This window comes from Oenanthe melanoleuca, chromosome Z, assembly GCF_029582105.1.
Source record: "Oenanthe melanoleuca isolate GR-GAL-2019-014 chromosome Z, OMel1.0, whole genome shotgun sequence".
Classification (NCBI taxonomy): Eukaryota; Metazoa; Chordata; class Aves; order Passeriformes; family Muscicapidae; genus Oenanthe; species Oenanthe melanoleuca.
The window spans coordinates 26,456,424-26,471,867 of NC_079362.1; the positions used below are offsets into that span (position 1 = coordinate 26,456,424).

General features: G+C 45.0%; 1 protein-coding gene across 4 annotated transcripts in view; it reads left to right on the forward strand.

The window, feature by feature from the left end:
- The window catches only part of SVEP1 (sushi, von Willebrand factor type A, EGF and pentraxin domain containing 1), a 124,125-nt gene that overhangs the window by 71,757 nt on the left and 36,924 nt on the right, over positions 1-15,444 (forward strand). For all 4 annotated transcript variants that reach the window (XR_008842534.1, XM_056513627.1, XM_056513625.1 and 1 more), the window contains exons 27-31: positions 5,717-5,892; positions 7,168-7,292; positions 10,607-10,730; positions 11,261-11,431; positions 13,495-13,668. Coding sequence is in view for 3 of the 4 variants with exons in the window: in XM_056513627.1 (XP_056369602.1) it covers positions 5,717-5,892; positions 7,168-7,292; positions 10,607-10,730; positions 11,261-11,431; positions 13,495-13,668 (770 nt within the window). In the remaining variant the exon portion in view is untranslated. The remainder of the gene's footprint in view (positions 1-5,716; positions 5,893-7,167; positions 7,293-10,606; positions 10,731-11,260; positions 11,432-13,494; positions 13,669-15,444) is intronic.

Consider the following 15,444-nt stretch of genomic DNA (forward strand, 5'->3'; position numbering starts at 1 on the left):
ACAATTCCTTCCCCCACTGGGCTCAGAGAGAATTTTACTCAGGGGGAAAAGTGGAAAAAACTTGTTTATTAACAAACACAAGAAAAAACACTTCCCAGCAACAGGAAAGTACAATCCCAGATGACAAAAGAAATGTTTTCACCGAAGTGAGAGACGGTCGCTGCTGGGAAGGGCGAGAAGCTTCTTGGGCAGGCTCCGGAGGCAGTCTCTGATGCTCAGGTCCCGTCCGGAGCCGGTACAGATCTTGGAGCTGAAGGAGAGAAGGGGGAGGGGAAGGCAGCGGCCGGGGCAGTGCCGGGGCAGCAGCAGTGGGGCAAAAGCAGCGGCCGGGGTAGCTAGCGCAGCAAGCAGCAGCAGCAGCAGCAGCCGGGGCAGCAGGGCAAGCCAAGCAGCCCAGCCCTGGGGCCCCACCCCCCCAGGGGGAAGAAAGGGCACCGGCAGCAGCTCCATGCAGACAGAGAGGTGTGGGGGCGGGAGAGGAGCAGACACAACACCAACCCAGGACATTCCACCCCTTATCCCACATCTTGAACATTACACAAGATTGGGATATACACCCACTAACTACAACATAAAGCTTTCATCCGACTTGCTCAAACCTTCATCACTTACACATTTCCTCTCATTTCACTTACTCAGTCCTTCAACACTTACATATTTCTTTCTGTGTCATCCTACAATCAGTTCTCCCTGTGGTACACATCGTGTTATTCCATCGTCCTGCATTATCCACCACGTGCATCCTGGTCCTTGAGCAAAGACAATCCCACGAATGGGTTTGCCTGTACTCGAGGCAGGATTAACCCATACTGCCTTTCCTAACAGACCTCTAACATGGGCCACTGGGACTTTATCTCCATCCACTGTATTAAGGGAGTCAGACTGGGCAGGACCTGCTCGGTTGATGGAACCTCTGGTGTTAACTAACCAAGTAGCCTTTGCTAGATGTTGTTCCCAGTTCTTAAAAGACCCCCCCACCCAATGCCTTCAAGGTGGTTTTCAGTAATCCATTGTACCTTTCCACTTTACCTGCAGCTGGTGCATGGTAAGGGATGTGGTACACCCACTCAATACCGTGTTCTCTAGCCCAGGTGTTAATGAGATTGTTCTTAAAATGAGTCCCATTGTCTGACTCGATCCTCTCAGGGGTGCCATGCCTCCACAGGACCTGCTTTTCCAGGCCCAGGATGGTGTTGCGGGCTGTAGCATGAGACACTGGGTGCGTCTCTAACCATCCAGTTGTGGCTTCCACCATGGTCAGGACATAGCGCTTGCCCTGGCAGGTCTGAGGCAGTGTGATGTAATCAATCTGCCAGGCCTCTCCGTACTTATACTTAGACCACCGCCCCCCATACCAGAGGGGCTTCACCCGCTTGGCCTGCTTGATGGCAGCGCACGTGTCACAGCCGTGGATAACCTGAGAGATGCTGTCCATGGTCAGATCCACCCCTCGGTCTCGTGCCCACTTGTAGGTGGCATCTCTGCCCTGATGACCCGAGGCATCATGGCCCCATCGAGCTAGGAACAATTCTCCCTTGTGTTCCCAATCTAAGTCTATCTTCGACACCCCTATCCTTGCAGCTTGATCTACTTGCTGATTATGTTGCTGCTCCTCATTGGCTCTCTTTCTGGGGACATGGGCATCTACATGGCGAACTTTCACAGGTAGTCTCTCTAATCAAGTAGCAATATCTTTCCACTCTTCAGCAGCCCAAATTGGTTTTCCTCTGCGCTGCCAGTTTGCCTCTTTCCATTTCTTCAACCATCCCCACAGAGCATTGGCTACCACCCAGGAATCAGTGTATAAATAGAGTTTCGGCCATTTCTCTCTCTCTGCGATGTTAAGGGCCAGTTGGACAGCTTTGAGTTCGGCGAATTGACTGGATCCACCCTCTCCTTCAGTGGCCTCTGCAACTCGTCATGTGGGGCTCCATACAGCCGCTTTCCATCTCCGGTTCATCCCCACGACGCGACAGGAGCCATCAGTGAATAGAGCATAGCATGTTTCCTCTGCCGGTAGCTCGTTGTATGGTGGAGCTTCTTCAGCCCGTGTCACTGGTTCTTCTTCTTCATCCGCGACACCAAAACTTTCACCTTCCGGCCAGTTTGTAATTATTTCCAGAATCCCAGGATGATTTAGTTTCCCAATTCTGGCACGCTGAGTGATGAGTGCAATCCACTTGCTCCACGTGGCACTGGTGGCATGGTGGGTTGAGGGAACCTTTCCGCTGAACATCCACCCCAGCACTGGCAGTCGGGGTGCCAGGAGAAGCTGTGCTTCCGTACCAATGACTTCTGAAGCGGCTTGGACTCCCTCGTAGGTGGCCAAAATTTCCTTCTCCGTTGGGGTGTAATTGCCCTCAGACCCTCTGTAACTTCTGCTCCAAAATCCCAGGGGTCGGCCTCGGGTTTCACCAGGCACCTTCTGCCACAGGCTCCAGGACAGACCATGGTTCCCAGCTGCAGAGTACAGTACGTTCTTTACATCTGGTCCTGTCCTGACTGGGCCAAGAGCTACCGCATGGGCAATCTCCTGTTTAATCTGGGCGAAAGCTTGCTGTTGTTCAGGGCCCCAGTGGAAATCGTTCTTCTTGCGAGTGACCTGGTAGAGAGGGCTCACAGTTTGGCTGTACTCAGGGATGTGCATTCTCCAAAAGCCTATGGCACCTAGGAAAGCTTGGGTCTCTTTCTTGTTGGTAGGTGGGGACATAGCTGTAATTTTGTTAATGACATCAGTAGGAATCTGACGCCGTCCATCTTGCCACTTCACTCCCAGGAACTGGATCTCACGTGCAGGTCCCTTAACCTTACTCTTCTTGATGGCGAAGCCGGCTTCCAGGAGGATTTGGATAATTTTCTCTCCTTTCTCAAACACTTCTGCTGCTGTGTTCCCCCATACGATGATGTCATCAATATATTGTAGATGTTCCGGAGCCTCACCCTTTTCCAGTGCAGCCTGGATCAGTCCGTGGCAGATGGTGGGGCTGTGTTTCCACTCCTGGGGCAGTCGGTTCCAGGTGTACTGCACGCCCCTCCAGGTGAAAGCAAACTGAGGTCTGCACTCTGCGGCCAGAGGAATGGAGAAAAACGCATTGGCAATGTCAATGGTGGCATACCACCTTGCTGCCTTGGACTCCAACTCATACTGCAGCTCCAGCATGTCCGGCACGGCAGCGCTCAGCGGTGGAGTCACTTCATTCAAGGCACGATAGTCCACAGTCAGTCTCCATTCTCCATTAGATTTTCGCACAGGCCAGATGGGGCTGTTGAAGGGTGAGTGGGTTTTGCTCACCACCCCTTGGCTCTCCAGCTCACGGATCATCTTCTGAATGGGGATCACAGCATCTCGAGTCGTCCTGTATTGCCGGCAATGTACTATTGAAGTGGCAATTGGCACTCGTTGCTCTTCTCCTTTCAGCAGTCCTACTGTAATTGGATTCTCAGACAGTCCAGGCAGGGTGTTCAATTGCCGGATGTGTTCTGCCATTACAGCCGCTATCCCGAATGCCCACTTAAGGCCTTTTGGGTCCTTAAAATACCCGCTCCGAAGGTAATCTATGCCCAAAATGCATGGGGCCTCTGGACCAGTCACCACCCTCAGACGTTGGATCTATGGTTTTCCACTTGGTCTGCTGCATATACAGGTCATCGGCACACAGATATCTTTGTGCCACGCTGTCTAAAACACGTGCCCAGAGGCTTTGAGGGTTAGCCTCCCTCATCATACCTTGATCGATGACCGGATCATGAGACAGGGATCCCAGGTGTCTCACCTCAGTGCCATCTAAGATGGTAGCCTCGCCTGCCGCATCCCAAAGCCGGACCAGCCAACTAATTATGGATTCATCAGGCTGTCTTGTATAATCCTTTCTTAAACCCCGAAGATCTTTTAGGGAAAGGGACTCATTAGTAGTCTCTGATCTCACACTAGTTGTTTTAACTCTTGATTTTACATCAGGAGGTGTTGAACGTCCTTCTCCTGCATCCTCATCATCATCCTCCACTGGCCGATCGGTCTTCTTGGTGCACTTTCCACTCCTTGTACTGGTAGCCACAGCCATGGGTTGAAGCTTACTTTCTAATTTCGTCCCTGTCCTCGAGCCTGGGGTGTTAACTACAGCCTGAGTAGCTGGCATAGTAGCTACGTTATCTCCCTGTTCCCTTTCCTTTGTTTGTTGTTCTCCACTATCTAACAGGGTACGATAAGCATACACCAGAGCCCAGCTCACTGCAGTAATCTTTTTTCCCCTGGAGCTATTGTGGCATTTCTCTTTCAAATATTTTACCACCTCAGCCGGGTTCTGAATTTGCTCATGTGAAAAGTCCCAAACCATAGGATCAGAAAATTCCTTTAACATCTGGCCCAGGTCCTGCCATTTTCCACACCACTCAGGACTCCTCACACTTTGTCCTGCTGCTAAATCAGGAGTCGCACCAGCACCTCTAGAAATCTCAGCCCTGATTTTATATAAACTGTAAACCGTGTAGAGGAAGCTTACAACATTAAACATCAGAAAGATGATCTCTTTAATACTAAAGGAGAACTGCACATATCCTAATAACGATGTAAAAAATTCAGAGGAGACAAAGGGAAGCAAAGGCTGAAAAGCTTCCTCCCCTGCTTCTCCTCTAACAAACTGGATGCATATCCATAACCAGGATCCAGAAGATAAATCCCTGGAACCGATTCCAGCATCTTCATAAACTTCTTACAAGCCATTGCAACCAAACCCAGTCCGATCAATATTTTGGTCATTATCCCTCTAGTATAAAAACTACAAATAAGGGACAGTACTGGAGCTATTTCCGGGCAGGAAAATAACCCCAGAGACCAAAGAGGTATTAAAACCTCAAAAAACCCCAGTATCCAGAACCACATACTGAAATCCATTCCAAACAGCATTATATACAGTTACACAGGTTTTTTCCACTTTCTTCGGTTCCCCGTACGGGCCACCAAATTATTTGTCCAAGTTTAGGACAAAACTGGAGGAAAGCCTCCAAAGGAGCCCCCCAGAATAAACCCCCCTCACAATTCCTCCCCCCACTGGGCTCGGAGAGAATTTTACTCAGGGGGAAAAGTGGAAAAAAATTGTTTATTAACAAATACAAGAAAAAACACTTCCCAGCAACAGAAAAGTACAATCCCAGATGACAAAAGAACTGTTTTCACCGAAGTGAGGGACAGTCGCTGCTGGGAAGGGCGAGAAGCTCCTTGGGCAGGCTCCGGAGGCAGTCTCTGATGCTCAGGTCCCGTCCGGAGCCGGTACAGATCTTGGAGCTGAAGGAGAGAAGGGGGAGGGGAAGGCAGCAGCCGGGGCAGAGCCGGGGCAGAGCCAGGGCAGAAGCAATAGGGCAGAAGCAGCGGGGCAGAAGCAGCGCGCAGCAAGCAGCAGCAGCAGCAGCCGGGCAGCAGGGCAAGCCAAGCAGCACAGCCCCGGCACCACCCCCCCGGGGGGGGAAAAGGGCACCGGTGGCAGCTCCATGCAGACAGAGAGGTGTGGGGGCGGGAGAGGAGCAGACACAACACCAACCCAGGACACCAACTTTCAAATCTTCAGGGAGAGAGACATCATGATCTTATGATGATATTATGATCTTTCAAGCCACAGTTATCTTGTTAGTCAAACAACATTTCTTTGAGTCATGGGGTCCAGACCATGCTTTTAAAGCAGCAGCATGCAGCTGAGTATGCCTGTGTCTTCCTTCCATGCAGCTGGGTTCTGTATGTGAACGGGAGGGAGAAGATAACCGACTGTCCTTCGGTGAACGATGGCAACTGGCACCACATTGCGGTGACGTGGACCTGCACGGATGGGGCATGGAAGGTGTACATCGATGGAAAACTGTCTGATGGGGGCAGCGGGCTCTCTGTTGGGTCAAAAATCCCTGGTATGCTCTGTTTATATTATACCACATCTGTTGCCTTCATTCTGCCTTCATTGCAGAATGTGCAAGAAAAAGTTTAGGTTTTTTTAGGATATATTCACGTTTTCAGCATTTCTGAAAAACTCGTGTTTTTGCTGTTCTTTTTCTTGAGGGCAGTTCCTCTCCCTCAGCATCACTGAAGACAAAAAGCGCATTTCTAGGGTATATTGGTCAGTAACTTGTTTTATGGACAGCACTGTTTAGTCCACAAAGGAATCTGTGCAGAGCTGGTTCTGGGATGGTTCTGTGAGAGTAGGTGTCTCACTCAATAAAGTTTATCTGGCATTTCCCTTACATCTGTGTGCTCAGGGGTTGATTGACTTAGCCTTTTCCTGCTCTTTTCAGTCACAATTTGAAGTTGTATTTGTGTCTTTTCCTGAAAAGTTGTTGTTTGCTATTTCATTGTTTCCTGCGGGCAGTCATCTACAGAGTAAATCAGAGCGGGTAAAAAGAAGTATCTTCAGCATTGAGGAGCTATGAAAACCCTGGTATTATTTGGCTGCAAAGAGGTTTTATTTTGATACTGTTTGCATACTACCATCCAAATTTACATAGATTTTCAAAAGATTATTTTATTAAATAAGAAGTACAATATTGGAGCACTTTAATCCTTGATCCTTATATTTGCCACTTAAATTGGAGTTTTCTCTCCTGAGACAAAACCTTAGGAAGTTGGCTGTCTCCATTACGTTTTTTACCTTGTCCACATACCCTAAATGTAGAAAATGCATGTTCATATGTTACTGGTCAAGGAGAATAAATTTAACTTGTGTGCCATGTCTCGAGGCATTGGCTACCCTCAGTGTGCTTCTGAGGCTATGGAATCACATTTGACTTGTATGACTTTGTAAGCTTTTGTTTAAAGCAAGAAGTGCAAGTTAGGATTGTGAAATACACCCCACCTGGTCAAAACTGCATTTTACACTGCTATGTGTTGTGCTTCAACTACTGGCCTGCAAGTGATCTCTTTGAGTCAGTATCATTCCTGAAGCAGCCACAGGTGATTTCTGCTCCCATGTGCATTTGACAGGCACTTCCAAATGCTGTGTTGGCCTACCTCAGTCCAGCATAAGGCTTTCCAGAGGTTTTGCTGAGAGTTTGTTGAAGGTGGCTTTTCTTCACTGCAAAATCCTAGCGACATAGGGCAGCAAAATTTTTGTTTAGCTTAGTTTTTAATCGTCTTATGGGATCCCTTCTGTAAGGCTTTGCTTCCTACCCCTCTTCAAATTCTGAGTTTAGGTGGAGGTGCACTTGTGTTGGGTCAAGAGCAAGATCAAAAAGGAGAAGGATTCAACCCAGCTGAATCTTTTGTGGGCTCCATCAGCCAGCTCAACATTTGGGACCGTGTACTTTCTCCACAGCAGGTAAGTGTTTGAACACAGGGCTCTGAACACAGGATGAACATTTGAGAAGGCATTCTAGGTTAGCATATTGGGTAGACCCCTACTTCCACAGAAGTCAGTGAGATCAGATGGAGTTCTGGCTTAAGGTAAAAAGCTTAGAGTAGTTAGTAAAGTAGCTTTAAGCAAAACTAAATCTGGTAAAATTAACACTGAGTCCCCTTCTATTTTGATTGAGCTGTTCTGTAGTATGTGGCTTCAAAACAAGAAGGAAATCATGCATAAAAATTAACAGTACTGCTAGAAGAGAGAGAAATCCAATGAAACAAGCTAAGTTGTTGTTTTACAGACTAGTTTCTCTCCTCATTCTGCTATTAAAACTTGAGAGGGGAGACATAAGAATTCCTGTCAATGCATTAGACACTGAAAAATCTGGGAGATATAATTTCAGGAAAAGTCTGAAAGGGCAGGAAAGGGAGTTACACCTACTCAGGTGCCTAAAATAAAAGCTTGGCAGCACCAAACTTCCACTGAGTTAAAAATTAATAAAGATTGAAAGATGTCTGCAAGGACAGCAAAGATCAGCTTTTCTGGGAGACAAGCTACAGTGCTCAGTTATTCTCTATGCCTAGCTGGGACCTCCCACTTCCATTTGTGACTACTGATTGTGTCTTCCACCATGCACTGCTGTGCAAGCCTGACCCTGTGCACCTGATCATTTCCCCATACACACAGGGCTGCTGAGAGGTGTCCCCATAGCTGTTTCTGCTCTAGGCTGAACCAAGCTCTCTTCCCAGGGCAAATGTTCCATCCCATCCCTGAACTTGCTCCAACTTGTCAATGTCTTTCTTGCTGTGAATAACCTGAAATGGAATGCAGTACTTCAGATGTGATCTAATCAGCACTGAGAGAGAAAAATTACTTCCTTGGTTTTCTGAGGTAACCCTATTCACATAGCCAAGGATGCTGTGGGTCCTCACTATTTGCACAGTGCACAGCTGGCCACTCCTCAGCTCACTGCCTGCCAGAGTCCCTAAGTTCTTTTCCACAGAGCTGCTCCTGCTCTTGGCTTTCCTCAGTCTATATTGTTCAGAAGATTCTTCCTTCCCATTTTTCCTTGTTGAATTATTGAAGTCTGGGTTGGCCCTAAACTCCAGCCTGTCAAGGTGCCTGTGGATGCAGCTCTGTCCTTGAGCACACTGACTGGTGGTATTATCACCATCTTGATACTATCTGCAAATGTGATGACAGTGCTCCATCACCATGTCCTCCTGCTCATTAGTTTTTCTATCCTGAAGGTTGGAAGTTAAACTGCTGATAACACCTGAACAACACAGAAAAATGTTTAAAGTTACAGGCATTTCTCTGGGGAGAAATCTTTGGATTAGAAGGTTTTGCTCTTCTCCTGATTTCTCTTAAAGTTGTATCACTAATTGGTTTATAGCTGTTTGTTATCCATGATCTAAATAAGAAATAATAACATGAATAGAACAAAACAGTAGAGCAGAACCTTTGCTTTCAGCATCCAGACATCTCCTCTGTTTATTTCTTTGGTTTTTTCTACTTTGCCTCTTTGATAGGTATAAAACTACCCAACCATCTGCTACTGTTCTTGGCCTTTAGGGTCACCAAGTGTTGCATTGCCAAGTCAGATCTTCAAGATTTTGTTCACTAGCAGTTTTGAAGCTGATAAGAATACACATGATTCTACAGGGCACACGGGTGAAGAGTTTTAAGTGCAACTTTATGAAACTTTCTCAGTTGTTGCCCCTCCTTAATGACAGATCTGATTTAATTCCCACTTGCTTCAGATGCAATAGAGTTTGAACAAGGAAGAAAATCCTGCCATTCATTTATAATATCCATATTGCTCATCTGAAAAGACAGATGTGTAAGCTTCCTATACAATTTTTACCTCATTCATTTCATAGCCTGGAATAGTGAAGTGCTATTGTAATCTGCTATCATTATATTTGTTCTGGCCAGCTGGAACAATTCATTAAGTCTTACCTTTCTATTCTCAGCCATAAAGGAAAGCAGGGTGACAGAATATGTTACCTAGTGAATAAAGGAAGGTGGAATCTAGTCTTCCAAGACTTTTCATTGCATGTTTTAGTTGCTCATTCACTTACACATTAATTTTGTATAGGTAAACTATCACTCTGATAGTGTTGTTGTTGAATAGACAGCAACAGAAATATGAGTAGTGTGTAGGGAGCTGTGAGATTCTTTCTGGTCCTCCATTTTTCATCATATGGCTTGAAAGGGCTAATTCCCAAACTTGTTTTTCCCACACTGGAATTTTTTTTTTTTGTGCAGTTCCCTTGCAATTTGTTTGCAGCCTTTGGCCTAAAGAGTTTCCATTGGCATAGATTGCTGAAGTGGGAACTTAGAAATGGCCTCAGAATAAACAGAGAACAGTCGATTTCTTCTCCAGCTATGCTGATTCTAGAAAAATCCAATCTGCCTCAATGAGTTCAGAGTAGGGACACTATGAGAACAAATCACTCCAAGTTCATGACATACCTTTCCTTCTCACAAGGATAGACAGTGTAGACATTATTACTGGTAGTTAATTTCATCCACTGGAAACTTGACAGAAGCCAATCACCCACCTGAGAAAACTTTTTCATTAGAGAAAAACTTTTCCATCAGACCTTCTCTCAAGATACTAATCTGCTGTTGGTCTAGTAGTGTGTTCCTTTATTCCTCCTGTACTTAGCTGACCTGTATAGTTCTTGTTTCTATGCTCCATTAGTTATGTCCCTGTCTCACTTTGGCTTGGCCTTGCCTACAGTGTTTTAGAGAGTCTAGTTAATTCAGTTCACAAAACCTGTGTTCTGGAAACAGCTAATTGCCTTATTAAGCTGCTGGTTTTTTGTATTTCTGTCCCTTATATGTGGTGCAGTGCTAGGAGTTTTCATAATACAGGTCTTGAACATTAAGTTCCTTTTGGTTCCTATTTGACATTTTCTGCAAATAGATAAGTGTTCTCTTCAGCTTGTATCCTCATTACTGTCTTTTTCTGTGACGTAGATGTGTTTTTCTTTTACACTAACAAATGCAATTGTGTCTCAAGAACTGTGTCCAATACCTTGTTTGTATGTCAAGTAGTCCTTCAGGTAGTGACTCAGCACAGGCTGTCCATAGCTAGATGAATTATAAGAACAGAATAATAAGTACTTCAGCCAGGAACCTCTTGTGCTGGAAAAGATGAGCATTGCTCCCTCAAGGATCTGTTCTAGTGCATGCACTCATGAAGGGAATTTTTTTTTTTTTAATATTCTTCTCCTACACTGTCCGTAAACATCACCTAACCAACTGTTTTAAATCCTTAGGTAGAATCTCTGGCTACATCCTGTCCAGAAGAACTGCAAAAAGGAAATGTGCTAGCCTGGCCAGACTTCCTGCCAGGAGTTGTTGGAAGAGTGAAGATAGATTACAAGAGTATATTTTGTGCTGGTTAGAACTTTACTTCCTAGAACCCATTTTTTTCTGAATACTACTGTAAGACTCTTTTATGGGGTCAACTAGCTTACTTGCAGCCTTTGCTTTTCTAACATTGAATAAATTATTTGGATCACTTGACAGTTAGAACAGTCCTTCATTCTTCAAATTCCAGAGCTTTGTAACAAAAGTTCATTGAAATCTCTGACAAAAATTTATTGCTTCCTGAATTGGGATGGGAAAAGAGTGAAGATGGTACTGGATCAGAAAAAAAAAAAAAAAATTCTGCCTTTTATCCTAAGAATAATTGTATAGTATTAAAATCCCTGCTGCCTCCTTGCTTCTTTTTCTGTAAATTCCTTTTCTGATCTTATGTGTTGATGATTCTCAAAGCCCTTTGGACCCATTCGGGAAGTAGCATGTGTAACATTTCCAAAAGCTTTTTCATGGATAAACTTATAGAGGATCAAGCAATCACATGAGCTATTTTTTTCATTTCAGCTCGTAGCTTTACCTCTTACTGTATGCATATATTTTGTCCACAGATTGTCCATCTCTGCAAGGATCTATACCACATCTGCGAGCCTCTTCTGCTGATTTAAAGCCAGGGTCAAAAGTGAGCCTTTCCTGTGACCCAGGATTCCAGATAGTGGGAAACTCTGTTCAACACTGCCTTAACCTGGGACAGTGGACACGGCCCTTTCCCCGATGTGAAAGTGAGTTGTCTCAGTGGGCTGGCAGGATTAGGAAACTCTAGTGTTTATCTGGATCCTAGCACTATTCATGGCCTGGGTTTTTTGCAGCTATGATGCACTTGGATCCATCTGTGTTATATGCTTATAACTAAATTATATATGCTTAAAACTAAATTCATGTTTTGCTGAGCAGAAACTGTATCATGATTGGGTTCTTACAAGTTTTCAGTTTCTAATACCTATGGATGTTAGAGAAATTAGTCCATTTGGATCAGCAATCTGGTACTTTCCTCCTCAATGGCATCAGGAGTGTGGAAGATGCATAGGAAATGCTAGAATATCTCTGTGATTTTTAGATGTCACTGAGAATGTCTGCTTTGAAGTAGAAGCCTTGACTTGAGTAAGTCATTAACTAATTTCTTTAAAGGCAGCAGATATTTCTATTAGGACTTGGAAGTGCTCCAAGATTTACAGAATTTCCTCTGAGACTGAGCTCTATGCATTCAGGCTGCCAAGTTTCTTTTGATTCTGATTCCTGCTTCTGTTTTCTCCTTTCCTTTGCTCCTCCTCTGTTGTGATGCACATGTGACTTCAGTTGGTTGTGGTGGAGCTGATTATATTTTTTGTTTCAGTAGAATAGTAAATTAACTCCAGAAGCAGATGTTGCACAATCCTAGAATTTTTATATAATTTGGAGAAAATCATCAAATTTGTTACCAATGCCTTTAAAATCGTTGGATCAAGATTTTTATGTCTTCCTCTTTATTCAGTTGTATGTAGCAGAAGTCCACAGTCTGTCTCATCTTCTTTGTAAAGAACGGCATGCCCGTGAGGATTTACCTAAAAAAGTCCTGCTGGGCAAAAGGAAAGTTCACTGGCTGAAGCTTTGAACTTTCTTGGTGTAATATCAGTGGCAAGCCACCAGAATCTCAGAATTTCTCTGCATTGGGCCAAGCAGTTTTACCTGCTGAGCACAGAATGAGACAGAGCAGGGCTGACTTGCCACAACCAGGCTGAGTGGATGAAGCCAGACTCACCCACTGGCCTGCACTCTCAAGGTATCTTTTCCACGAGTACCTGATGAATGGAAGTTGCTTGAAGATACCTATTTCCTACATAATGAGCTACAGGTTTATGCTAGTGGTGTAGGCCTGAGAAAGTACTGACTGAATCAGGCTCGGTGCAACCAGCGTCTTCACCCGCAGGATCCTTTCTCTTCCTGGTGCTAAATACCCCAGAGCCACAGATGCCTGAGAGCCTGTCTTTGTTACAGACTCTCCAGCTCTATTCCTTCACAGCAAGACTTGGCTTCCATTACTACAGGCTTTAAATTCCTGTTGTGTGATGCTTGCACACAGCCAGGGGACTCAGACTTGCTATAGCTCATGTCGCTACAAAGATGAGCTGTGCAGCTGTTGGAATAAGTTCAAGCCTTTTTGATTGAGACAAAGATGCAACTCTGCTAGCATAAATAAAAACCTCTGCCAGGCAGGTAGAGGGATGCCTTCTGCTGGCACAACTGGGATCAGATGGGCTTATTTACTATACTCAGGGTTGTATGTGAGGTCAGTTCCAATCTCTCCATTGTTCATGCACTTCCCTGTCTCAGGCCAGTACTGTAACTCTGAGCTGTCTCTGTTGGTTACTTTTGCAGTGTATAAACATCACAATCCCAAGCTTGCTTTTCAGCAAAGGGAAATAACAACAACCTCCAGCAAGGCAATTCAGTTTTCCTTTTTTCTTTATCACTCATCATGGAATGTTTCTTATCAGAAGTGTTCTGTGACTGAAGGGCATCTGCTCAGATCTCAGCCACAGATGTCTCCTCCAGAGCTAGCAAAATTTTGTTAGCAGGAGCTGGAGAGTCCTGCTAAGACTCTTATTGAGAAATGCCCAGAAAACAAGACTCTTCACTAGGCCCGGAATTGATTAGCTACTGGAAAAAAGGACTGGGCCCTCTTGCTAATGGGATTGTACAGCTGCAGAGATAAAATATGTAGTAATGGCTCTCATGTGGAATTATTCTGAAGATGATCTGTGTTTGCTCTGCTAATGCCTGTGCCCTCTTTTCGCTCATGTCACAGGAATCAGCTGTGGAGTGCCTCCAACTCTAGAAAATGGATTTTATTCAGCTGAGGACTTTTTTGCTGGCAGTACTGTTACCTATCACTGTAACAGCGGCTACTACTTGTTGGGTGACTCCAGGATGCTCTGCCTGGACAATGGAAGCTGGAACAGCATTTCACCCTCTTGCCTTGGTAAGATGTGCCATACATTTGGCTGCATGCACTGACAGTCTTACACTTCTCCTGTGCCCTTAGGTCTGAGGGGACATGCATTCCGAAATTGTGGAGGCTAACCACAGTCCCAGAGTCATAATCCAAAATATTTACTTTTCTGAAATACCACTTTAGTCTTATGTGAAACCAAGACTACATTCTGTCACCTTTTTCTGTCCTCTTGTATGTCCCACAGCCTGCATTTATCAAACATGTATATAATTATTAGGCCTGCATGCACTCCCAGCCTTTCTCCTTCCACATCCTGCAATCCTTGCATTCTGTGCTTTTGACCTGTGCATTTTGTTGTTCTCCAGCATGCTGTCAGTGTCCCATGCTCTCTGACCAGGTTCTTTTAGATATTTCACACATGGACATTGCAGTACTTAGTACCAGATTTACTCAGCTGAAACAGTAGATGTTGCACAGGATTTCCGATCAAGCAGAGTGATACAAAATATACTGCATAGCACAAGAGAAACAAATTGAAGTTACTTAACAAAATACAGCAATTGTAATACACAATTTAGGCACAATTTCAGTGTGCTTCCCATTATCAAGCTCTATAATATATTCACTATCATGACCTTGCAGATCCCCAGTATCTGGGAATGAATGTGTGGGTTAAGGTCAGCTCAAGCCCATTGGTATTTGTCAGACATTTATACCTCTTGTTGACTATGTATTAATTTCCACTCCTCCATGAAGGTCTGGCTGATTCAGGAAGACATTCACACTCTCTAATGAACTCAGGGAGCACCATTTATACTGCCAGTTAATCCACTCAACTATTAATTGATGTTTACCTGAAGGAAAGGCCACCTCACTGTCTCCTTAGTCCCTAAGCCTAATGGGCAGATCACTTCTGCCAGTGTTCTCTGAGCCTCTTTCCAGTGTGGGGTTTTTTTTGGTGAGTCACACATGCCTGTCAGCAAGCAGCTACAGTGATGAGAGGGATGGGAGTGCACTTTTGGACATAGATCACACAGTTGCCACAGTGAAAGTACATGCTGGTCAGCTGGCCAGGTGCAGTGACACAAAGGTGAGACAGGCTGGCATTGAACTGTGTCCAGAGGACTCAATGTCACTGCTCATGTAGGGCCATGTCTCCAACATACCCCTGCTGGAATCCACTGGCTGGCTGTACTTGGATTGCTGCATCTGGTTGTGTTAGATCTTAGCCATGCCTCAAATGGGAGTTGCACGGTAAAAAACTGGCAAGATTTGTGTTTGATTTAACTCCTAATTCTTTGTAGGTGCAGCACATAATTTTTCCAGTCAAGGCAAGCAAAAGAAAGGCCAAAAGTCTTTTAGTTCTGCCAAAATTCACTTTGGAGTTGGATCCATCTGGTTCATAGCATCCTGTCCAGCAGCACTCCTTCAGAATCTACAAACATCATCACAGGTGCTTCAAGGCTGTCCAGATAGTTCAACTGCTATGCAGTAGGAGTCACAGTGTTCAGAAGCAAAAAGCCTGTGCCCCACCTTCCAGCTTGCCTTGTTTCTCTTAAAGCAAAGTAATGGGAAAATGAAAACAGGAGTGGATTTGGCATCCTGACCCACCGTTTACCTTTCTGACTCATGCTTCAGGGAGGTGCTGACAAAACCTGGTACACCTATGCCCTGAAGCATTCCTTTTGTTCTGTTGGGCTCTGATTCACAGTGTACTTTCACCCCATTGGAAGCCTCTTGCCTAACAAGATATTGCAGAAGAAGCAGTCATTCCAGTTCTGCTGTGGTAGCACTTAGCATTCT